General features: G+C 43.6%; 1 protein-coding gene and 1 pseudogene across 5 annotated transcripts in view; both read left to right on the plus strand.

The window, feature by feature from the left end:
- Positions 1-25,503, plus strand: part of MYO5B (myosin VB) — a 308,110-nt gene that overhangs the window by 55,271 nt on the left and 227,336 nt on the right. For 4 of the 5 annotated variants that reach the window (XM_039841646.1, XM_039841647.1, XM_039841648.1 and 1 more), the window contains exon 1: positions 13,073-13,099. The exons of the other annotated variant lie outside the window; for it this stretch is intronic. In XM_039841646.1, coding sequence (XP_039697580.1) covers positions 13,088-13,099 — 12 coding nt within the window. In that variant the 5' untranslated portion in view covers positions 13,073-13,087. Of the gene's footprint in view, positions 1-13,072; positions 13,100-25,503 lie in introns of those variants that run through there. 5 annotated transcript variants of the gene reach the window in all.
- On the plus strand, positions 3,038-3,156 carry LOC120590441 (uncharacterized; annotated as a pseudogene).

Genomic DNA, 25,503 nt, shown 5'->3' on the forward strand with positions numbered 1-25,503 from the left:
TTTTGTCTGTTTCCTCCCCAGTTTTGAGATATAATTGACATAGTATTGTGTCAGTTTAAGGTGTACAAATGATTGTCAGTTTAAGGTGTACAAATGATCTGATACATTTATTACCACAGTAGAGTTGGTGGTAATCGCCTCACATAATTATTACTTCTCTTTAGTGGGGAGAATGTTTTAAGATCTCTCGGCAACTTTCAAGGGTCTAATAGAGTATTAACTGCAGTCACCATGCTGCACATTAGATCCCCAGAATTTATTCATCTTATATTGGAAGCTTCTACCCTTTGACCATCATCTCCTCCGTCTTCCTCACCCCGCCAGCCCTGGCAACCACCATGCTACTCAAACTCACAATGAGTTTGTCATTCTTAGATTCCCCATATAAATGATATAGTGAAATAAGTCAAAGATAAGTATTTAGCACAATGCCATCAAGGTGCATCCATGTTGTCATAAATGGCAGATTTTCCTTTTTATGGCTGAATAACATTCGTGTGTGTGTGTGTGTGCATGTGTGTATTTTTTACATCTTCATCCATCTATCCATTGATGGATACTTAGGTTGTTTCCATATCTTGGCTGTTGTGAACAATGCTGCAATGAAAATGGGAGTGCAGGTATCTTTTTGAGATCCTGATTTTATTCTCTTTGGGTATGTACCCAGAAGCGGAATTGCTGGATCATATGGTAGTTCTATATATTTTTAAGGAAACTCCGTACTGTTTTTCATAGTGGCTGTACCAATTTACATTGTCTCCAACAGTGCACATCTTTGCCAACACTTATTTCCTTTTTGATAATAAACATTCTAACCGGTGTGACGTGATACCTTATTGTGGTTTTGATTTGTAGTTCTCATGCCGAATATCTTTTCATGTACCTGTTGGCCATTTGTATGTCTTCTTTGGAAGAATATTCAGGTCCTCTGCCCATTTTAAAATTAGATTGTTTTTGCTGTTAAGCTATATGAGTTCCTTATATATTTTGGGTATTAAACCCTTATCTAATAGATGGTTTGTCAATATATTCTTCCATTCTTTAGGTTGCTTTTTCATTTTGTTGATTATTTTTATGCCGTGCAGAAGCTTTTTAATTGTAGTCACATTTATTTTTGCTTTTGTTGCTTGTGCTTTTGGTGTCATATCTAAAAAAATCATTGCCAAGACCAATATCAAGGAACTTTCCTCCTATGTTTTCTTATAGAAGTTTTATAGTTTTAGGCCTATGGTTAGTCTTTAATCTACTGAGTTAATTTTTGTGAGTGGTATAAGATAGAGGTCCAATTTTATTCTTCATGTGGTTATTCATTTTCCCAACACACTTAATTGAACAGACTATCCTTTCCCCATAGAGTATCTGGGCTATCGTGTCAAATATTAGTTGACTATATATGCAAGGGTTTATTCCTGGGTTCTCAATTCTATTTAATTGGTCTATGTTTGTTTTATGCCAGTACAGTACCATACTGTTTTGATTACTGTAACCTTGTACCATAGCTTGAAATCAAGTATGTGATAACCTCCAGTTTTGTTCTTGCTCAAGATTACTTTAGCTATTCGGGGTCTTTTGTGGTTCCTTCTGAAATTTAGAATTGTTTTTTCTATATCTGTAAGAAATGACATTGGAATTTTGATGAGGATTGCATTGAATCTCTAGATTGCTTTGGATAGTATGGATATTTTAATAATTTTAATTCTTCCAATCCTGGACACAGAATATCTTTCCATTTGTCGCCTTCAATTTCTTTGATCAGAGTCTTATGATTTTCAGTGTATAAATCTTTCACCATCTTGGTTCAATTTATTCCTATTTTCCTATTTTTTGATGCTATTGCAAATGGACTATTTTTTTTTAATTTATATAATTTTATTATTAGCGTATAGAACCACAACTGTTTTCTGTATGTTGATTTTTGTATTCTGCACCTTTACTGGGATGATTAGTTCAAATAGTTTTTTTTAGTAGAGTCTTTAGGATTTTCTCTATATAAGAGCATACCATCTGCAAACAATGACAGTTTTACTTCTTCCTTTCCAATTTGGATGCCTTTTCTCTCTCTTGTCTGATTGCTCTGGCTAGGACTTCCAGTACTATGTTGTATGGGAGTGGTGACACCCTTGTCTTATTTTGATCTTACAGGAAAAGCTTTCAGCTTTTTACAGTTATGATAGCTGTGGGCTTGTTTTACATGGCCTTTATTATGTTGAGGTATGTTCCTTCTATTCCCAGTTTTTGAGTTTTTATCATGAAAGATGGTTGCCTTTTATCAAATGCTTTTCGGCATCTATTGAGATGATTTTTGCCTTTTATTCTGTTATGTGGTGTATCACATTGCTTCCTTCTCTTAATATATCTTGAATAGAGTTCCTTTTTGTTTAAAGAATTTCTTTTCTTATGGCTATGTGGCAGAAGTTCTCAAGCCTTGATGTCGACAGAATTGTCTGGACAGCTAATAGAGAACATAGGAACCCAGGGTCCTTGGGTCAGGACAGGGCCTCGGCCTTTGCATTTTGACCGCATTCCCCAGGTGATTCTGACAAGGACCAGAGGTGAGAACCACTGCCCTGTCATATGCCCTCATATGGCTATGCTGTTTATATTTACCTGATGAAAAATCAGGCTGTTTCGAACATTTTGGAAACCCTTTAAGGTTGTCGAAGCTGGAGTAAGATGCACCAGGGTGGTGGTGAGGAGGGTGGAGTGACATGTGCAGTGACTTCCTAGACACTTTCTGCTGTTCTCTTTGCCCCTGCCTTTGCCTCCTGGGTCATGTTTCTGAGATCCGCAGCGTGTGATCAGGTCTCTTCTCCTGCCTCTTGTGCTTGTTTCTCTCTTCCTCAGCCTTTCTAAGCTGTCAAAGGGGTGCCGCTCTCCTCCGCCACTGCCGATCAGCCAGGCACTCCCTGAGCTGATATTCCCAGGGCAGTGTCAGAGGGAAATGTTGTGATCCCCCAAATGGATTCTTTTGTGTGGCTGTAGGAAGTAGAAAATAGAAAAAGGAAGAAATGATTATTTAAAAAGTATATGAAACTTGGTCTATGACCATGCTACCCGGAACAAGCCCAATCCCGTCTGATCTGAGAAGCTAAGCAGGGTCGGGCCTGGTTAGTACTTGGATGGGAGACCACCTAGGAAGACCAGGTGCTGTAGGTGTAAAAAATAAAAAATAAGGGGTCGTAAGCTGACAAGGTCCTTGCAATCTGTGAGGTCAACCGAGGGTTGCCTCACTTAAAAAAATAAAAATAAAATAAAAAGTATGTGAAACTTGGGAAATGTGCTTAAATGCAGTGACATCTGGGGATTTACGGAAGCTGAGCACTTTGTCTATCTTCCTGAATGACTGTTCCAGGTTTACAGCAGGTTGGTGTTCTTCACACTGTGCCCTCCAGCTTGAGGGACTCCTGGCCCTGTGTGGACATGGGGCCACCACTGTGTGTAGTGGGGCCACCTCTGTGCAGTGGGGCAGGCCTGGTGCAGGGTTTGAGGAAAGGATGTGCTTTTCAGTCATCGTTCAGTGTTAGACTTGGTCAGGATCCCAGATGTCATCTCTGTTTTTGAAGTTTCATTTTTCATTAAAGAAATCTCTCTAATATCTGATAGGCAAGCATTTGAATTTCTAAAAAGGCAAATGATGAAAATTGCAGACCATGGAAGGGGATTTATCCTCCCTTCAGGATTTCACAGTGGATTCCTTCATAGGTTTCTGACACATATTCTTTTCGGTGGCTCCTCAAAGATATCTAAAGGTGATGATCATGGTTCGATTGCAGATCCTTTCAATACTTTGGACTAGACTTAAGACCCCAACATTAGTCTCATTTAAAGCAGTAAGTGTCCTTATGAACTCTCTGATCTTGGCTTGTAGTATCTTTGTGCTATTTTTACTATTTCCAATTGAGAGCCCCAAGTAGAGAATAAAGAAGGAAGACAGGGCTTCTGTCTGGTTTGATGAATCTTTTTGCCTGGGACATGGTGGTTCTTGTTGAAGTGCTTTTAAGGGGGCATGAATAAAAGAATGACTTGAGATGCACTTCTCCTTGCTAATATTTTTGCTTTTGTAAGAGGGAAACCATCAGATCCTGGATTAATTCTGTCTTCAGCAGCATAGGCTGGCCTTGGAGGGTCATCTTCAAGGTTTATCAGAAAATAACTGTGAACAGTGGGCTTCTATAGAAAACATTCCTCCTCTCCCTAATGATTTAGTTGTTCAGACTTTAAATTCTGAACAACTAAATGGTTGAGCCTATGGATGTGTATGTAACCTCTGTATGCTGTGAGAGAGGTGGAGGAAAGAAATGTCAATGATTTTAAGGGATCAAAATGTGTTTATGTATAGAATTAACTTCCTTTCAAGTTTCAGCTGAGGGTAAAGTTCTTGAGTTTCACATCCCTACTTAACTGTTTTTAAACATTGGGCCTTAAACCAGTACCTTAGTGGGCACAGTGAAATGAACATTTAATGCTCATTTTCTTCTCTTACCTTCGACAGACTGCTATTGATTAGACCCCTTGGTCCAAAGAAGAATACTGTTGTTAATTAGCATTATTAATTGACATTGGACTGTTAAGATGTGAGTCCTATCATAGTACCTGACATATATTAATCTCATTCAATCTTTCCAGCTATGGAAGGAGGGAAGTTTCTGTTATTTTATATCAGAGAAAACTAGCCAGAAAGGTTTAGTAACTTTGATAAGGTCACACAGCTAGGAAGCAGCAGAACCTGGATTTGAGCCTCTGACGTCGTCACCATGACACACTGCGTGTTCTGAACTTCAGCATGTTCTGAAGTTCACTATCCTTAAATTTCTGGAGGCTCCTCAGAGTACCACTGCAGACACTATTTCAGCAGAGGAAAAAGTGGTGGTTTGGAGGATGATTTTCTGTCTTTGATTTTTGTGAGAAAACATTCAGTCCTTGACTTAGTCCTAAGTGGAGAAGGAGGTGTTGGCCTGCTCAGGAAAGGGAGAAAACAGGAAATGTGGTATATTTGCCAGTGCCCGCTGTGGAAACAGGAGCCCCTTTCAATAAAGAATTCTGCAGATTATTATTTGTTGGTGAAAATGGTGCTGGTGGGGAAGACTGCAGGTACAGAAGCCAGGCATGTTCTCAGGTACCGAAGCCAGGCATGTTCTCATCACAAAAAGTTCAGGCACAGATCTGATTGTAGACTGAGGTTAGTTTGGTGTTCAGCCTGCTGAATAATTAGAGTGATTCATAGTTCATGCAGAGACCATGTTTGGAATTGGAAGTCCAGCATTGCTACAAATAATAGAGGGGAGGTGGTTTTCCCCTGCTGTTTTGAAACTTGGGAAATGTCACATTATCACCTCCTGTCATGGTGATAAATAGGCTTTTGCACTGATCTCAGTATCCAGCTAAATGCTTTCAAATTGCCTGGTTGCCTCATAGGTTTTTGAGTTACAAATGCTTTTAAAGCACCACTCAGTTACCTTACTACCAAAGAATAGTAATAATTATGATAATTAGCTCCAGGAAGTGCAAAGCACTGTGCTAAGTGCCACAGCAGTATTTAAGAGCTTGGGGCCAGTGTCAGAAAGGAGGCTTGTTTGGTGGGCGTTCATAGGAGGTGGCAGGGGGGCAGGGGGCTTAGCACCTGTTGCTTTCCCATGGACTATGATTTTGGATGGGGTTGAAGACCATTTCCCATAGGGGTTTGGCCGCCTCTCTTATAGTTCTGATATATTCAAAGGATCATGGTACAAACTGTCCTTAAATGGAGTGAAATGTCTCTTTTTGGTAGCTAATGCCTGGCAATGATAGGCAGGGAGTTGAAGGTTTGAAACTTGAAAATACTGATTTTCAGTGTTGATATCTTGAGATCAGTTGTGAGGAATCGGGTAGTTTCTTTCCAGAAATAGTTAATAGAGCCAAACTTTTGCTGCACGTGTGTTTGCCTATCTTATTCAGTGTCATCTCTTTAACATTACACTCGTGTGCATTTTAGATGCTCTCTCGAGAGGGAGTGAATGGGGTAGCATTAGAACCAGTAGCTGGGACTCGCTGCATCTCTGCACGTGCCCATGAGAGTGTACCTCAAGCTGTGAACCTCACCTGGCATTGACTTGTCCCTGTAGGAAAACAGTCCAAGCCCTGGTCCAAAGAAGCTGTTTAATCTTTTCTTTTCGACTCTAGGACTTAGTAGTTGGCTGTAAATAGTGATATATGAAACTTTGTTTTAGTCAGTAGACAGTGGTGGGAAGAAGGACGTGAGGGTAGGAGGGACCTGGGGCTCTATCTTAAGTTGATATGAACGAGGAAAGCCAAGTTCTTTTCCTTTCTCCATCAGGGTCCCCCATGAGACTACAGGGGTGGAAGGATGGAGAAGCAGGGAGCAGGACAGAGGAGTCACGGGAGCTGAGACCCAGTTGGGCCTCCAGGACAGAGTACCAGTCCTTGCCCAGCACTGCATGGGAATTTTAAGGACAAAGGTCTCGTTGCTCAAGCTTACATTTCGATGAATAGATCAGATGAACATGTCAGGCAGCGAGTGATGAGACAATGCTGTTATGAGCAGCGAAGTTGACATGAAGGGTTAAGGCTTACTGCTCTATCAACAGGCTGGGGGTTTAAGGGCTTTGGACTTGTGGCTTGTGGCACATGGGGTTCGGGACTGTGTGGCGTAGGGAGGACGAGAGTAGTGTCACCTGCTGCCATGAAGCGGGGACATGCCTCTTGGAAATGTCTGGAGTTTGTTTGCTCCGAAGTCCAGTAGTGGAGTGGCTGAGAGTATCCATTGTCCTATGGAGTTTTCAGGACAGTTTCCTCAGCAATTCAGGTTTTCTCAGCCAGGAGGAAAGAAGGAATTTGTGGTGAAAACGAAGACAGGGGTGGAAAAACAGAAGACTGAGAAGTACTATTTGGGGTGAGCTCTCATGTGCTGCTGTGTATCCACGGTGTCTGTGTACACCGTGAGCCCCACCACAGAATTTAGGGGTCACAGAGCATCGTCTCCGAAAGGGATTTATAGAGATTTCTTGAGCTGGCAGGAGCCCCTGCAGCGACCCTCTCTAACGGCTGACCTGCTACTGATTCTTAGACGTACTTTTCTCCTGTAGGAATTTATGAAAAAACATATGTAGAATAAGATATTGTCGACTCTGGAAAATTACTCCCAATTGGGCAGATTAAGAGGAACCTAGAAAGAACTTAAAAGATGATGAAAGTGAAAAATTCTGTAATGTTGGAGCTAGAAAGAACCTTGATGGTTCTTTCTCCTCCGCCTCCCCCTCCCCCCACTGCCAACACAAATAAGGGTACTGTAGCTGGAGGAGAAGTGACTTGCAGAAGGTCACAGAGCTGGTTACAAGCAGAGCTGAGACTGGATCCAGGTTGACCCGTGGACCAGTGCTATCTTCCGTCTTGCATTCTTGCCCTGAATTCTTATTTCCGTTCTTGTCACTGGGAGTTGGGGAACAATGAGAACTCAAGGAAATGCTCAAACTCCTGGGGATACTGGAGGGAGGAGGCCATTAGCACATCACAGGCTGGAGGAGCAGGTAAACCAAGTTAGCATGACTGGAGGTGGGCTGGGGCCAGCAGGAGGCTGGGAGAGGATGAATCTGGGAACAATTCTGTACATTCCAACTGCTTTTTAATTGTGGTCTGGTGATTTCCTGTGGGGCAGTGTGGTAGGCAGGACACCATTCCCCAGGCTGAGTGACTGAGTGTCTTTTAGAAAAGGACCTAATCAGTTAGTTAATATCAATGTGTAAATTGGTTGATCATACCTTCATGTAATAATGATTTAAGGGAATATTTGTATTTTAGTGGGGGTCATTAAATAATAATGTTTCATTATAATTTTAAGTACACTTTTTAAATAGAAATACGTCATATGCTTTCTCTGTCTTATGTGGGTGTCACAGGCAAGTGCAGAGGGCCTGGTTTTGCCTTCGATCCTTGGTATTGGTGATAATACGCTCTTAGCATGACTGTAACCCAAAGGTGGGTGCAAGATCAGTTTTTTATTCAGAATGTTAGATGTTGACAGTAGCATTTTAGACATCACCGAGAATGTGCTGGTGAAGGTGGTACCGAGTGAGGTGTCACTTTAGAGGGATGGTGCCTAACGCTCCTTATAGCCCCCTGGAAAGGTTGGCCCTAAACATGTCCCTCTGATTCCTTCCTCTCCTGTTTAGGATGAGAACTAGATTCCATTCAGTGTGACCTCCTGTTAAGTCTCTCCTCCTGAGTTTTATTAATGATTTTGGCATTAGGACTCTCTTTCAGGTCTAAGTTTCATCGCATTTCATTTTATGACTCATTGCAATTAATGACTAATATTGGCCAGCATAGGGCTTTGATGTTTTTAAGGTGTTATGACATACATCAGCTCATTTAGTTTTCACGAAAAGCCCTGTGACCTGAATAGAACATGGTTCTTGTCCAATAGTTGTAAGAATTAAAGGTTGGAGAAAGAGGTGTGCCCCATAACTCCGTGGCTGGGGCCCGAGCCCAGTGTTCCTGATTGCCAGACCAGAGTTATTCCTGCCACACAACCCCTCATCTTGGGATAAATGCTGCCTGGAGTTCCAAGGCTGCAGAGAAGGGAGGGTTGCAGAATCCACCAGAAGCCGATGGAGTGGGCCAGGAGCCCAGGGAGAGTCCTGAAGTCCTAGGGCAGCTACATTCAGTCCTCATGGAGAATTCATTCAGGGTTCCTGAAATGTTTTGTGTTGGCAAAGCACACCATGGGAACTTTATAGTCTTTTGCAAACATAAGCAGATGAAAAATGTCCAGGGAAGGGCTGGTGGCATCCTGTATAGATGGTTTTGTTGGCTCATATGTTCTCCTCTTCTAGCTGGTCTACAGAGTACTTTCACCAGTAGTGTGGGAGGGATGACAGAAAAGCCCTCCAAAGTGTTCACGATAGAAAAAAAGCCACCCTCAGTGGATTTATTTTTCTGATTTCTGTGTCAGTGCCCACCAGCTGGGTGGACAGTGTTGGTTCTCATTCTTGTCTTCTGAAGAAGCTTTGCCAGGGCTTATAGTAAGGTCTTCTGCAGCCACCGCAAAAATGAAATGTGTCTGGCACTTAGGGTAACTTCTAGACACTATGGAGGTTGTCCATACTCTCCTGGAGGCACTAAGGGTGTTCTCAGGCAGGAGCCCTCTCATCCATCAAATTCTGTGGGCCAGCTGGGGAGTTTTTCTCTCGTTCAGAAAGACTTAATTGTAAGTCCTAATTCCTTCTGCTGGCTAATAGTTAACCAACAAAACTTTTTATATTATTAAGTAACTTGGAAAAAGTCACAAGAGAGTTTTTTTTTTTCCAGCTGGGGCTGATGTATTTTTAATTGTACTCCTAGCATTAACCAACATTCTTAATCGGATCACTGGCAGCTGAAAGCTGATTCCAGCCCAGGCTTTCGGCAGCCTGCCTTGCTGGGGTTGCATGGGCGTGTTTCTGTTTTTGACAAGCTAGTTCTGTACAGGCTGCTCTGGACATGCTGAGTGTTCAGGTGGGCTGGAGAGCTCGGTCCTGGGGGCCACCTGGTAGGGGTTTGAAGGGGGAGTTGGGTCCTTGAAAAAAATTGGTTAGGTTCGGTTTTTGTTAGTGTGCCGAAGGAAGCATATCACGTTCATTTGGGAAAATTTGGAGGAGTCAGACAAAACAAAGCCACTCCTCTGACCTTTCTTTTTGGGCAGAGGCTCGCGTACTAGTGGCCTCATTATTTGCTCTGTAGAGGTGAAAGGTAGAGAATATTAGGCTGTACTTCGGTGCACTCTAAAGGGCACAGATTTGGGAGCCAGACTCCTGCCTGGGTTTGCATCCCAGCTCCACTTCTTACTGGCGACCCCGGGCAACTTCCTTCACTTCCTCGTGCTTCAGTTTCCTCGTCTGTGAAAGGGAGATGATATCTAAGAGGGCTGTGAGAATTAAAGGAGTTAATATGTGAGAGGCACTAGGGAACAGGACCTCACACATGGTGAGCTCTTTAACTGTAGCTGTGATGCTTACCTCTCCAATATTAATCTGCTTGCTCATCATTTGTCTGCTTTCTCAAAGTTGACTGGAGGATAATAGCTCCAGTAATTTGAGTTTTCTGTTTACTCAGAGCTTGATATGTCTTGTTTCCTTTCATGTTCAGGCATGGAGCGTTTATGGTGTCTTCGTGACAGTGGTTGTGCATGACACAATTCACATAGTGCAGAATCTTGCCCATGACCGTTCCCTGGAGTGGAAGGGAATGCCCTGGGTTTGCAGTGAGTGTGCTGTCACAGGCTGTGCTTGCAACCGAGGGGTTCTAATGCAGCAACTGTTTTACTTGGAGGTCCTTGCCTTCTCCAGAGTTCTGCTGTCTACGCCTCTCGCTCCACCATCACAGGGTAAGACCTAGGCGTGTCCTTAAGCTTCACTGAGTGTTCCCTGCCACGTAATCATGGCTGAGCTGGCTATGACATCCTTGAGGTTAATATGGAAGGTAAGGGTGTTTGGTAGTGATTCACTGCTGAGATTTAGCAAATTGTTTTTCTGTAACTTTGATTAGGCCATGCGTATGTTTTATGGAGGTGATCCTATGCAGGTTTTGCCAATAAAAGGTCCGTTTTTCTGGTGGACTGCAGGCTGCTATGGTACTTAGATTTCACTCCAGGGCAGTTTCCCACTGGTGCCTCCCTTCTCACTGTGCCACTTCCTGCTTTAATGTTCCTTTACATTTCACATTTCATCCTCGCAGTCCTTCTCTGAGGTTAACAGCATGGTGGTTCTCCATTTGACACTGAGGCCAGACAGCTTAAGCTTGGGACTTAGGAGGTATGAAATGATCTTTGATTCTCAGAAGGTGGCCTTCTCTCTGGGATTTTGGCCTTTGCACCTGAGCAGGGTGTTGAACTGCTCCCCGAGCTGCTGATTAAGTCACAGGGAATGTAAGTCTTCTCTCAAAGGAGCAAAGCTTTCCTATCAGTGTGCCCTGTACCGCCATCACACACGCACACACACCAGTGTCCTCCACCTGCACAAATGCAGTAGCCATTTTGCTCCAGCCTTTTCTACTCTCATCCATGCAGGATTTCCCTTTCCTAAAGTTATGCTTTTGTGATTCACAAGATCACAAGCATCCTATCTGTCTGCGTGGAGGGTCACATTCAGAGTCCACCGACTGCCTGGAGATTACCTGGTCTACCTCACAGTCCTCATTCCTCGGGCTGCCCTCTTCCCCCTTCAAAACCACTTTCTCCTGGACTTTCTTATTCATTTGCTCCAACCTTCTTGCCTCTTTTCATTCTGTTACTTGGACTTGTGGGAACTTTCTTTCCCCTCCTTCTTTGCCAAGTCAATGGTAATGTGTTAGCCTGGGTTCTCCAGAGAAATAGAACCGGGTGTGTGTAATTGATCCATGTGATTGTGGAGGCTGAGCAGTCCCATGGTCTCCTGTCTGTAAGCCGGGAACCAGGAGAGCCAATGGTGGACATTCTGGTCCTAAAGTCGGCAGACTCAGACCCAGGAAGAGGCAGCTGATTCAGTTTGAAACCAAGACCCGGGAAAAACAGATGCTCCAGCCCGAAGGCAGGCATGCAGAAGAAATTCTTACTTGGCTTTTTTGTCCTATTCAAGACTTCAACTGATTGGATACGGCCCACCCACATTAGGGAGAAGAATTTGCTTTACTTAGTCTACCAATTCTTAATCTATCCAAAAACATACTCACAGACACACCAGAATAATGTTCGACCAAATATCTGGGTGCCCTGTGACCTGGTCAAGTTGACAAATAACATGATCACGGGCAGCGATCCCTAAAGTCCCATTTAAATCCCATTTGCTTCATGTTTTTCCTCACTACATCGACTGACCCGTGACTGAACCTAGCTGGATTCCTCTTACTCTTGTCGACTTCACCAGAGCTTAGCATTTAATGGCACCTACCTCTCCACTGTTCTCTAATGATTTTTGTGAAGTACCTTTTGCCTCTTGTACCAGGTTTGAAGGACAGATACCATCATTTCTACCACTTTTGTCTCCCCCATGGGGTAGAGTGCTGGATCCTGTGAGACGTGCTCACTAGAAGCTTGTTATGTTAGCTCAGTTTCCCAATGGATGAAACAGAAGACACTGAACTTGGCTCCTGAGGTTACAGACCAAAGCGATGGGTTTGGACACCCCGGGATCTTGCAGTTACAGGCAGCTTGAGAAGGAGTAGCCTGTATTTGGTGTATAGTAGGTGTCCAAATGTTGTTGAGATCCTTGAAATTTTCATCAAATGCTTTTGGATTGTTGTAGGTCTCATGGCGTGGTGGGGAGAGCAGTGGACTCTAGTTAGCTACATAATCTCAAGCAACTTGCTCTTTTTTGGCCCCATTTCCTGTCTCTCAATGGAGATGGTTTGTTCTGCCTCACCTGCCTCTTGGAATAAGATAATAATGAATGATAATAATAGCTGATTTTATTGTTGTATATGGTAAACAGTGTCCTTAACACACAGTTTACATGGCAACGTATTTAATTTTATAACTCTACAAATTACCTTTTTTTTTTTTCAGTCAAGGGACTGAGGTCCAGAGAAATTTAATAACTTGCTCAGAGTTACAAAGCCAGGGAGCAGCAGGGTCGAGCTTCTCACCCAGGAAGTCTGGTTGCACAGTGCACACTCCTCACCACTGTCACATGCTTCAAGAGTGTGTGGAAGGCATCGGAAGCTTGGCGAGCTCTGCGACTGTTTTGAGACCCATTTGAGCAGGTCCTGGAGGTGATTAATGCTTAATGCTGTCTGCCCAGGGCTTGGCCACGAATGAGTTGAGAGCAGGAATGTGTGAAGCAGCTCTTGACTTGTCAGTGCCTTTGCTCACCAGAGTGACACGTTGGATTCATTACAGACATTTCAGACAACCCAGGATTTTGCTGCTTCCCAGACAGTCTCCCCTCTAGTTGCCCTCCAATTTACACACTTAGCTCAGGTCTTCACCTTGTGGCCTGGCCTCAGTTGTAATTAAATGATCACTGGTGTCCATCTCCCAGTGGACTGTAAGCTCTGTCAGAGCAGGAGCAGAGGCTGCTGTGTTTACTGCTGTGTCCGTAGTGCCCAGTGTGGCATCCGGCCAGAGACCCACATCTGGAAAATGAGCATTACAGTAAGACCTAATAGAGTTGTTCTTTTTTTGTTTGTTTGTTTTTATTGTGGTAAACTACACAATAATTTACTATCTTAACCATTTTTCAATGTATAGGACTGTGGCATTAAGTACATTCACATTGTTGGGCAGTTATCACCACTGTCTATCTCTAGAAATTTGCATCTTCCCAAACTGAAACCCTGAACCCATTAAACAATGACTCCCTATTCCCCTTTCTCCCTCACCCTGGCAACCACTATTCTTCTTTTCTCTATGAATTTGCCTATTTCAGGTCTTTCATGTAAGAAGAATATATAATTTGTCCTTAAATCTCTAGTTTATTACTTTTAGCATAGTCTCTTCAAGGTTGATCCATGTTGTAGCATGTGTTGGAAAGTCCTTTTTAAGTTTGAATAATTTTCCATTGTATGTATATACCATGTGCCGTTTATCCATTCATCTACCAATGGGCATTTGGATTGTGTCCACCTTTTGGCTATTGTGAATAAAGCTTCTATGAACATTGGTATGAAAGTATCTGTTTGAAATCCTGCTTTTAGTTCTTTGAGTATACCTGGATGCTGAATAATCATAGGGTTGTTTAGAAGATTAAATGATCTAGTCATTGTAAAGCTCTTAGAGCAGTTCCTGGCACATAGTACATAGAAATATTTGCTAAATAAAAAAACTCTAGGTGCCTTCACTTATCTTGATGGATCCCTTGAGTAAGAGTTTCAGTTTATTTAGAAAAGTGTACGGCATAGCACCCTTTGAGACAGGAGAGCTGTAAAAGTGGTTTTGTGTCCCCCTCCAGCCCCACCCTTATGGTTGGACATCCCTGGTAACTGTCCGTACAGGCCAAAGTTTAGAAGGGACAGGTCTTTGGAAGGCCCTCCAACCTCAGAGCCGGGGTCTGGGAGCAGCTAGCTGGGTGATGGGTGGCTGGGGAGGCGGGGCTTGGTTTCTCAAAGCTCCTTTTCTAGTTGCTCATATCTGGTCCTTGATTTGAGTCTGATTTCCAGGGTTGTAGTCTCTTCATTAATCTTTCTAGTGTTGCCTCTGTCCTCTCTGGGGAAATTAAAGTACACCTTCCGCATTCTCATTTGGATGTCCGCAGTTTATCAAGATAGGTATTCTTGAAATACTTTCAATTGAAGTTACCTTAAACAATATCGTATACTATTCAAAATTATCAAGTGGCAGGAAGGATGTGCCAAAAGCAAACACACAGTGATGTGGAGTTCTCGATTCAGGGACACTGATAAAGGTTTGACACTTTACTCATGGGTTTATGCATCTTCTGGATTGGAGATTTGCGTAGAGATTTTCCACAGTTCATACATACAGTATCTTCTGGTTCCAAAGCATTTCTGGATCTGTGGTAGTCCTAGTCTTTGATTTTTCTTTTCCTATCTAATGTTCACTTAAAAATAGAGGTGAGGTAGAAAAACATTCGCACTTTCCCTAAGCCTTTTAAAAATAACTTTTATTTTTCAATTAGAGTTGACATTCAATATTCTTTTATATTAGTTTCAGGCATAATGGTTAGACACTTCCATAATTTACAAAGTGATCCCCTTGATTAGAAAAAACATGGCAACGGCTTCCATAATGGAAATGTCACTACCCCATGACTTGAGGGCATATGATGGGATGAGGTGTACCAGTCTCCCTTGGAAATGAGTGTCTAACTAAAGTTATGTCTTGATGAAAACGTGTTTTAGCATCGTGTGCTGGAAAACTCTTAAAAAGGAATCTTATAGTTTTACCAAGAAATCTGTAAAACTTTGAGGGTAAAATTGTCAGTTGCTAGAACCTTTACTATCAAAACCCAGTTTAAGTAGGTAGTGTTGTCAGAGGGTATATCTGCTATTTGCATACAGAATCTAAGGAAATTTCATGATAATCATAGGTTAGAGTGTTTTTTACTGGTTTTTTTAGATGACAATTCAAATTAATAAGTAGAACAAAAATCACAAGTAACACACTAATGGAAGTGCTCTTATTTGATTATAATCAGTTCATGGGCCTCTTAGCATTTACTCAGATGACTGAGCTTTGGGGGAAAACCACATTATATTCTTGTGGATGGGGGGTGTGTGTGTGTTGCATATGTGCACAAACAAACACTATTTGATGATACAAATGATCCACTAGGCAGTAAGACATCTGAGGGTAGAGTCAGTATTCAGCTCAGTGCCTGGCACACAGCAGGCTTCCAATAGGTATCTAAGGAATGACTGAACAGACAGTGACAACCATTTGTGTCCTCCTCTTTGGAAATGGAAAATCTTTTATCTCTCGTAGGGTCCGAACATTTTGAAAAATGATTAGGCGAAATTCACGTAACATACAGTTGACCACTTTAGTGTGTACAATTCAGAGGCATTCAGCACATTCTCAGCGTTGTGCAACCACCTCCTCTGTCTAGTTCCAAAATGTTTCCATCACCCGCAAGGGAGACCCTGTGCCCACTTCTCCCCCTCGCTCACCCTGGCAACCACTAATCTGCTTTCTGTCTCTATGGATTTGCCTATTCTGGATATTTCATATAAATGGAATCATACAGTATGTGACCTTTTGTGTCGAGCTTTCACAAAGCTTAACGTTTCACAAGTTCATCCACATCGTTGCATGTATTAGAACTTCACTTCTTTTTGTAGCTGACTAACAGTCCATTCCAGGGATCTCCCGCATTTTGTTTCTCCATTCCTCAGCTAATAGACATTTGGGTGGTTTCCACCGTGTCAGCTATCGTGAATAGTGCTGCTGTGAACAGTCGTGGAAAAGAATTTGAGTACCTGTTTTCAATTCTCTTGGGGATATGCCCAGGAGGGGAATTGTCGGATCGTAAAGTATTTTTGTGTCAACTTTCTCAGGCCACACCAAGCCGTTTTCTGCACCATTTTACATTCGAGTCAGCGTTGTGTGAGAGTTCTGATTTCTTCACATTTTTACAAACGTTTGTTTTAATTTTTTTGATTCTAGCCATCCTAGTGGATGCAAGTGGTATGTCGTTGTGAATTTGATTTGCAGTTTCAAACTGTTTTTAAATTAAGCAAAGAAAGGAAGGACCACGTTTTTACTTCTCTTAGGGCAGACTATTTTTAAAGTGAATTTTGTGTGATCAAGAGAAAAGTGGTTTGGTGATGAGAATTGTCATTGAGCGAATACTTCCTCTGTGCCTGGTGTTCTAGTGCTTTTTGCACATATTATGTTTATTTCCCAAATTACCCTGCTTTTTACATGAGGAAACAGACCTAAAGAGGCTAAATTGTGTGCTTAAGTTTGCATAGCTGCTGAGTAGCAGCTTTGGGGTTCAATTCAGGGCTGCCCATCTGACTCCAAATGCTCTCAAGAAAGAGCTCATGTTCTTTCATAGGGAGTTTGAATCTTGGAAGTAGGAGAAAGAAACAAAAGATGTCTATTTCCAAAATTTTAGTCAAAAGCAAAGCCTTTACAGATTGTAATGAAAAAGGGCTGATGGTGGTGATAATTCGGGGTTCTGGAAATCTGGGCTATATTTCGATACCTCCCTGAGTCAGGGCCTCAGCCGCTGGCGCATCCCTGGGCTGGCGGCTCCTGAAGGGACTGCCTGCTGGTGTGTGGGGGTTGCATGGTCTCTCTCTTATCCCAGTGACTCCAGTAAGTAGAGACTTTGTAATTACATTGAATGATGAGGTTGAGAAAGCACGTAGGGCAAGCCCCAACTACAGTAAGTTCTGAAGAACGCCTTCCTTTAGGTGATGGTTGGTTCTCAGGAAATGTTGGCTGAACTAAATTGAGTGTAAGTTCCTGAAAACTTAGCAGGTTGAGTTTTATTTTAAGTGCATAGGAACGTGATATTTAAAAAATAGACCTCTGGTGAATCCTGTCATACATAACGATTCTTTATATCTTTATGGTAAATCTGATTTTCACACATCAAGTTTGTTTAGTGTGAGATATGCCAACATTGGACATTTACTCTTAAAAAGGTCATCGATACTATAACTCAATTATCTTACTGTATAGGAGTATCAGTTCATGCATTCTAACAGTGTTCATTAAGCCACTTTGTTAATTGACACTGAGGATGAAGAAATAATTGAGGCTTTAAGATGCTTAAAAATCTTAGAAAAGGGGACAGATATGCAAACTGTAAAATAAAGGCCATGTGTGTACACAAGGGGTCTCACAGTGCCGCTGGGGGCGTTCAGAGAAGGCTTCGTGAAGGCACTTGGAGGGATGGAAAGGGAAAAAACTCTCAAGAAGCCAGGCTTTGTGGAGGAGTGGCTCAGACTAGGCCTAGGATCTGAAAGCCATGGTAGGTGGAAAATATTTCAGGTCTGAGGAGTGGTGTATACAGAAGCCCAGGGAAGAGAAAGTACAACTAAATTGCCAGGAAGTTGCTGGACCTGCTGGGCTGCAGGGCAGGTTGGAGGTGGGCAGAAGAGATCCTTAGTTGCCCAGTCTGGCCTAAAAACTCTCGGAACGTGGGAAGGCTTTTAAACAGGACATGGGTATATTTTCTCCATCTCCCAGCTAGCTATCCAGAAAGTGGTAGCCGTCTCATCAACTCCTCTTCTGAAGGTGGACCAAACTTGAGGTGCAAACTAGCAAGATAGGCTGCCCCCAAAACAGGGATAGCCCCTTACCCTGGCAAAAAAGCATCCTCCCACCCCAGGCCAGGCGGGATTTATCACCTGCTTTTCATCGAAGGCGCAGATGTGATGTGACCTGTCACGTCAGGCAGCTCACTTATGGGAGGGCCAGGGCTGGCTCAGGAGTACTGCCAGATCGCCCGGGCGGGCAGAAACAGTGCTCCTGGCAGCTTGGACACCTCTCGTTCCAGAAGTGCTTCCTTGAGAGGTGACCACTGGGACCTCACCCAGTGGGTGCTGTGGGTCCCAGCAGCAGACCAGTGCAGCCCTGAGAAGTGAGGTGTCTCTTTCCTGCTGCCTTTAGTGAGTCAAGGAAGGGTTTCAGGAAACAGACTCTAGAAACCTAGATGTGGTCTTCTTGGCCGAGGGTAGAAATGTTTCTGGGTTGGAGGCCATGTGACCTGGGGGCGTGGGCTCTGTAGGAGGCCTGTCTCAAGCAGACCTAGCCTGCAAACCTCTGGAGTCTCTCTGCATTTAGACTCAAAATACTAAAGAGGAATGCTGACTGTGAAGGTTGGGAAGCAGACCAGTTTCAGACATAGTGCTGTGTCCCCACAGGGAAATTAAAATGAAAAATACATCTCATTGAGTCCTGGTTCCATCTCTGTAGATCATGAAAGTCGACGTGGATTGCTTAAATATTTAAGAAGTTTAGCAAATGTATACACATATACAGTATTCCGTTTGTGGGGTACACAGTGGTGCTTCTTGTTTGATACCCCTTTGCATGCTCCATGAACATTAAGAATAATGTTCTTGGCAGACCCATCATTCAACTTTAGAACCATGAGAAGAAGGCTGCTCCTCCCAACCCTCCTCTTCATAGGCCACTATGGTCTAGCTAACTAGCTCATTTAAAATATTTGTACCTATTAGAAGCTATCAAAGCAAACTACATTTTTTTCCTTTGTTGGCAAGATCCCCTCTAGCTAATCCTATTTTCTTTTCGTTTTCTAAGGTGTGCTAGGAGAAGTACTTGAAAAAGATCAGGACTCAAACGACTTGGGTTGATTTATATTGGGTTTTTTCCCTCTAATGCATCCTCCCTCAGTGGGGAAAGGGAGACAGGTATAGGTACTTGAGCTGGAGATCAAGGGAATGAATTCTTTCCGCTCACTGACTCTGGAACTTCATGTAAGCCACTGAATCTCAATCTTTTCTCATCTTTAAAGTATAGAGAGTGTCCTTTCCGCCTGAGTTTCTCTATGACCCTGTCACGTGAACTGGGTGGACCATTGAGCAGAAAACTTCTCCGGCCCATGAGATTACTCTGTTTGCAGCGACAGCAGTCTCTGAGTCCACAGACAAAAAGTTCAGGGAGACGATATGCAGCTGTTGGTGTAATGAGTGAGGAGAGAAAATAGAATTTGTTGAAGATTAAAAAAATATTAAGCTGAAAGATATGAAAAGCCTGTAGCATAATTACTACTTGGCTCTGTATTCACAGTCGGTATAAATACTGTCCAAGGGCCCTCCCAGGTTGGAGAACAGCACTACTCAGCTGTCTCCTCAGCGGGAGCCTGTTAGAGTCCAGTTTCCTGGGCTGGCCTCAGAACTGTCGAATTAGAATAAGTGGGAGGAACCTAGCAATCTGTTCTAATAAGCCTTCCAGGTGACTATTCTGCATGCTATAATTAGAGAAACTTTTCTGGGAGCCTGGCATTTGTGGAGAACTTAGGGATCATTGACATTTTGTAGGTGAGGAAGCAAGGCCGGAGCGGTCAGTGGCTTCCCAGGGAAGTCCGTAGTGGACTCCAGCTTTGTCAGTAAATGGATGAGCTGTAGCTTAGGCCATTATGACACCTAGTGTGGTCTGTGACCAGCAACCTCAGTGGCACCTGGGAGCTTGTTAGAAATGTAAATGCATGGGTCCAGCCCAGATCTCAGGGGTCAATTGGCCTTCCCGGAGGTTCTCAAACACTGGCGTTCATGTGAACCACTGGCCCAGGCTCCTATCTTTGAGTTGAGTGCTCCTCATCCCAAGGGACATTTATTTTAAGTTACTAAAGTCTGTGATGACCCTTTCCTGAGACTTTTATTGGGAATCAGATTGGAAGCATGCGGTCCTATCTGCAGATTTGTTTTCTGGTAGCAGCAGACTGGAATCTGTTGTCCCAGGCAAACCAGGATAGTTGGTCATCCCTAGCTGACCTCAGCATTTAAAAAGAAAAAAAAAAAGTTGGTTGTATCCTTCTGAGTTGGAATCATTTGACAAACATTTTCTTGATTGTTACTGAGTGTGGGAGGCTGAGGCGGTAATAAAAAGGCCATTTTTCTTAAGCCTGCGGTAATGTATGGCTGTCCCCGCTTGAGCCCATTATCCTTTTCTTCCTTTCATCTCCATGTGAAACCTGGCCGTGCAGGAGCACGGTAGCAGGGAGGGGCTGGACCGCCCCGCACTAATTTTTGCTCCTTTTGTATAGTGAGTGGTTACTATACAGTGCTAGATTGTGAGCCCCTTGGATGCAAGGCGTGGTGTGACACATGGTGGGGATATTATTATATAAGCTGGAGAGACCTGTTCTGTGGGCTCAGGCCCGAGGCAGGGAGGGGTCCGAAAGAGGGAGGGATGTTTTTAGTAACAAAATCATTTCCATTTATGAGCTGAAGCTGGGAAGCTCTTTGAGCATTTGCCGAGTGTAGCTTTTCCTTTCCCTGCTGCTCTGCTGGGCGGTGCCGAGGCCTGCAGACAGAGAATAATGGTCCTGTTTTCTCAATGCATTTATTCTTTTCTGGGCTTTGCAGAGCATTTCAGGAGCAAGTAGGTATTGCTAATGCTCCCATTTTGTAGATTATAGGTTTTGGTTCTAGAGAGGGAGAAATCTAGCCTCCCAGGGAGAAAGGGGCAATGGTATGGTGTGTAGAATTATATAATCCAAAATTCTTTTTCGGATGGCATAAGTGATGTCTTCTGGAGCTATATCTTGTCCTGTGCTCAGAGATCATGGAGAGCTGCTTCCGGTCTGTGAATGGGACTGGAAGTGTGGTCCCAGGCCTTTGGGCGTTTATGTAAAGGTGTGGGATATTGGAACTTCTTGGAAGGGCCTTGAAGAAAAAGCCCAGAGAGCTTAGGATTCTTGGGTAGGCCATTTTTTTATGGGAGTCTGAGGTTTCCTCTCTAGACTTATTTGTAGAAATTTGCTGATATTCCTTGCTTAGTCATAATCATCCTCATTAAGTTCCTTTTTTACTCCCAAATTGAGACCAAAGAATATATTCAATCATGCTTGACAAATTGCATTTTTGAAATGAATTACCAAATATATGAATGAATATTCAGAGATTGCTTATTATCAAAGGGGACAGGACTAATGTCGGCTTACCTCAGAACAAAATGTCAGTTGCTGGCTGTATTTCATAGCACTTAATAAATGCTTATAGCATTTCTAGGTGTGTCGTTGCCAAATGGTTGGGTATGAGTGGCTCACGTATGAAACATGTTCATACCTAAAGGATGTCACAGACACTGCTGCTCTGTGTTGTTGGTTTGGTGTGCTGTTTTTTATACCTCAGTGGTTCTCAGACTTTGGTGTATATCAGAATCATGTGGAGGGCTTCTTAAACAGATTCCCAAGACCCACCCTTGAAGCTTCTGATTCAGCTGGTCTAGGATGGGGCCTGAGAATGTGCATTTCTAACAAGCTCCTGAGTGAGGATGAGCTTCAGATCCAGGGACAACACTCTGAGAACTGCCTTAAGCAGAGTGAAGGTCAAGCTCCCTGAGGTCAGGCACTGTCCTGCTTTTCTGTGTCCCACCACATCAGCTGAGCACTTTTACACATTGGTGAGCTCAGTAAATGCCACTCAGTAAATGGTCTGTTTCTGCTGCAGAAGTGACAGATTTCAGTTTGGGTCAGTGAAATCAGGCTTATGTCCTTCATTGGCAGAACTGCTTCTTAACTCATGTCTGAGCTGTCCTCTTTTGGATCTGGGAAACAAGCATCCTGTTCCCCATTTATTCATTTAGTAACAGTGAACTTCTAATGACTGACTGTAGGACACTTAGATGATGGCTGTTGATTAGAAGACAAATTGTAAAGGACACTCTGCTCCTGAAGTACCCCATCCATACAGCAGAGAGCAGTCTGCTGGGGATGCAGCGCTCCATGTGTTCCCAGGGGACTGAGAGTGACAGAGAGGTGACCACGTCTTTCATGGAGTGATAGTAACTGCTGTGCGTCCTGTAGCTGAGAACTTTGGTCTCTTGTGACCACAGGGATGTATGGTGTGATTATTCTTAGTATTCTGTCCTGGACTCTCAATTTTTCTTAAATTTGTTTGATCCACTTTAAATCTTCTTCTAGGAAAACCTTAGCCCACTTATTAGGAAAGCCAATGCAGCTTTACAAGGACCAGGAAAGGTGGGAGCAGGTAGAACAGGAGGAGCAGATGTTGCTTTTTTTTTTTGTCCTATTATTTCTGAATAATTGGGAAGGGAAACGTCTCAAGCCTGTTTTTTCAAGGAGGGAAGTAGGTAACCACTATCTTTAAAAAGTAACCCCCCCCTCAAACCTCACACAATACAACCCCTTTGTATACACAGAATCCTCACTGGAAAATCTATTCACTTTCAAACATCCCTCAATGTGTTCAGAGCAGATAATCTGATAATGGGTATTTAAATATTAGTCTATTTAGTGGTTCTAGAATGTCTGTAAGATTTCAAAGCCATACTAATGATCAGACTCCTATCCTAAGTGGACTTAATGAGCTTCAGTGGTACACCCACAAGCTCTATGAGGACAGGTGCAACATTTCTTCACCACTGTCTCTTTAGAGCCTGGCAAAGGGCCTGGCCGTGGTAGGTACTCGATACATATTTGATAAATGGGAAATGGAAGTTCTCTTTGAAGGGACGGAGTTACATAACTATCAACTTCCCTTACGTAAGGCTAATCGAGTCTAGCCTTCAGACTCAATTCCACAGACATTTTTTGAAGATTAGCCAAGGGCCTGCTCTTGTCTGAAGAGTGTGGGGAAGAGGCGGGAGGGAGGGAGAAGCCTGCAGTGTATGTGAGGAGCCGAGATGCAGTGAGAGCAAGCAGTTCAGGCTGTTACCGCACCTTGAGGATCAGGATCAGTGGAGAGCTGTTGTCACTGACAGGGTGGATATGTTGGAGCAGCGGACAAAGGCACAAGTTATGGAGTCAGGTGTAAATGACTGGCAAGCACAGACTGCGGGCCAGCAGATCATGGAGTCAGAAGGGGTCCTGACGGGTTTCAGCTTTCTCGTCTGTACTGGTGAGGAGTTGGGGGCTCAGAGTAGGAGAGTGGCTCACCTGAGAGCAACCCCCTCATTAGCGGTGGAGCCCAGAGCAGAACCCAGGTCTCTGGTTTTCCAGTTCTTTCTCTGTTCCATCTATGATTTTCAGCATGCTCCGTGGAGCGACCAGGAGCCTCCTGTGTGAGGGAAGGTGGCAGGCGGGTAACCATGTGTATTTTCTCTGATGCTGAGGCTTCACTGAGGAGTTAGCCACCCAGCCACATGCTCCACTCGTTGACCTAAGGCCAGCATTGTTGGTCTCCCCAGCGCCTCCCACCCTTCTGCAGCCATTGCATGTTTGCTCCCAGATGCCATGGCACTGACCCTCAAGTAGAAGGACGAGCCCTCATCTCTGCTCTGGTCCTTTGTCTCTTTGCTAAGTTCCGTCTAAGGCAGTGCGAGTTGAGGCTTCTGAAGGAGTCAGCTGACACTTGAACATGCTTGCCCAGCTCAGACAAATGTTTGAATTGGGAACGGGTTATGTAACCTTATTACATAAACCTGATTCTCCCCAAGGCCTCAGTTACCCCTTAATTAGAAGCCAGCTGCCCTCAGAAGCCAGGCTGCCCCTCTGGGCTCTTTGAGGATTGTTTGGGTACTTTTCACATGATGAGCCTTTCTAAGTGTTACCTTGGTGACCTGGAAGAGTTAGTGCAGCTTTGGAAGGTGCCTAGAAGTTAGGCAATTTGATGTTGCTGTGACATTCGAGCATGTGATTTTTCTAGCGATTAATTTTTATTGTATTTTCCAAAAGCATCAGTCTGTGATAATTTGGAAATGTGATAAATGGTCCTTCATAGATATTTTGTGATCTCAGTCATCCAAAGTCTCATCCTGGATTTAGCAATAATAATAGTTAATGCCTATAAAGCACATATTCTGTGTTAGGCTTTTTATTAATTGCTTTTAAACATATTACTCAATCTCTGTGATTATCCTCTGAGGCGATACTCCAGTGTACTAGGATCCCTGTTTACAAATGCGGAATCTGGGCCTCAGGGGGCGTAGGAAATGAAAATGGAAGGACAGGGGCCTGACATCAGGTCTTCTGCCCTCACAGTGAGGCCTGCACTGAACCCCTGTGTAGTCTGGGGGGGCAGCAGCCTGACTGGTCAGCACGTCCGTTCCCACACGGCACTGACCTTTACGGTGGAGGAGTTTCTGCATCTCTAATGTTCTTTGTGTTTCTCCCGCCTCCCCTTTCCCCCTTGGTTTGTGCTCATGAAATGCGTGCTGCAGTCAGAAGACTGTTTCTCGGTCTAAGTGACAGCAATTGCCGTTCATTCTTACCGAACATATTTTTTTCAGTCACAATGTCATGCCTTCTGCGGACACTAAGGTTTTGGGGAAAGTATCTCCACGGATATGGATTCTGTAGTCGTAAGTGCCCATCAGTAAAATGTAAAAGATAGTGTTTGGCACACTTCCCTTCCTCCCTTCTGATGCCCAGACTGCCTCCTCCCCTCTGTCGGAATGTGGACAGCAGGCCCGACCTGGTGACAGTGACTAGTATTGTCATAAAATTCAGTATTATAATAACATGATGTTTTTAAAAAGAAAGCCACATTCTACCACCTTTTCCTTCTTATATCAGTGCCTCAGTTTACTCATCTGTAAAATGAAGATAATACCACCTGCCCATTGCCACTGCTTATTACTTCATAAGGCCAACGTCAAGCCAGGTGAAGTAAGAACCTGGCGTGCTGGGTACTTTAAAGAGAGGAAGCAAAGGACCATGAGATCAAGCTCAGGTGGTAGGCAGATTTTAATGGTATAAATGGGGCTGTGAGATAGAAGTTTCATCTTTTGCAATCTGATCCCATTTGTTCGGTCTTGGGACTTAACTTGGGAAATCAATGAAATGAGTTAATTGTGTGTTCTTTTTTCAATTGGTGTCGCAGCTCTTTCGGCTTTGGACAAAAGCTAAACCTCCCGTGTGCTTTAAGCTAAAATAGCATTTGAGATGCCTGGGAGATAAGAACAGCAGCCTGAATTGCTCTCACAGAGGCTACCAGTGAAAGCCCACAAGGGGAGTAGAAAAGAGAGGGGTTAGGAGGCACTCCTAGTGGGGTCCACTGTGATAAAAAGCCCCGCTCACTGCAGTCTTCATAGGCTCCGCAGTACCTATCTCTGGGTAATTGATGCTTTTTCGGACATTCTTTACTGTACAGAAATGATTCGCAATTCTCTCTCTGCGCCCGATAATTAAAAGAGCACATTTGATGTTCAGACATAAAGAAAAGGAAATAGCAGCTCTGACTTGAATAATTAATCCATATCAGGGTAGCGTTCCATGGCCTGGTGGTGAGCTTTTCTCCTGAGGTTCACTTGTCCCTAATCCTTAGCACATGTGTGAAATGTAGTTATCTGCCTCCAAATCATGGTGAGCCCTGCAGTAAAGTTGGCAAAATTTGTCACAGCAACAGGGAGGCGTCAGTGACTTGGGAGAGCAGATCAGGCTTCTGGTTTTATGTCACATTGCTTCAGGATGGTCAACTTCCCAAGGCCAGGGGGTT

The sequence above is a fragment of the Pteropus medius genome, unplaced genomic scaffold (genome assembly GCF_902729225.1).
Source record: "Pteropus medius unplaced genomic scaffold, Ma_sr-lr_union100, whole genome shotgun sequence".
NCBI classification, from domain to species: Eukaryota; Metazoa; Chordata; class Mammalia; order Chiroptera; family Pteropodidae; genus Pteropus; species Pteropus medius.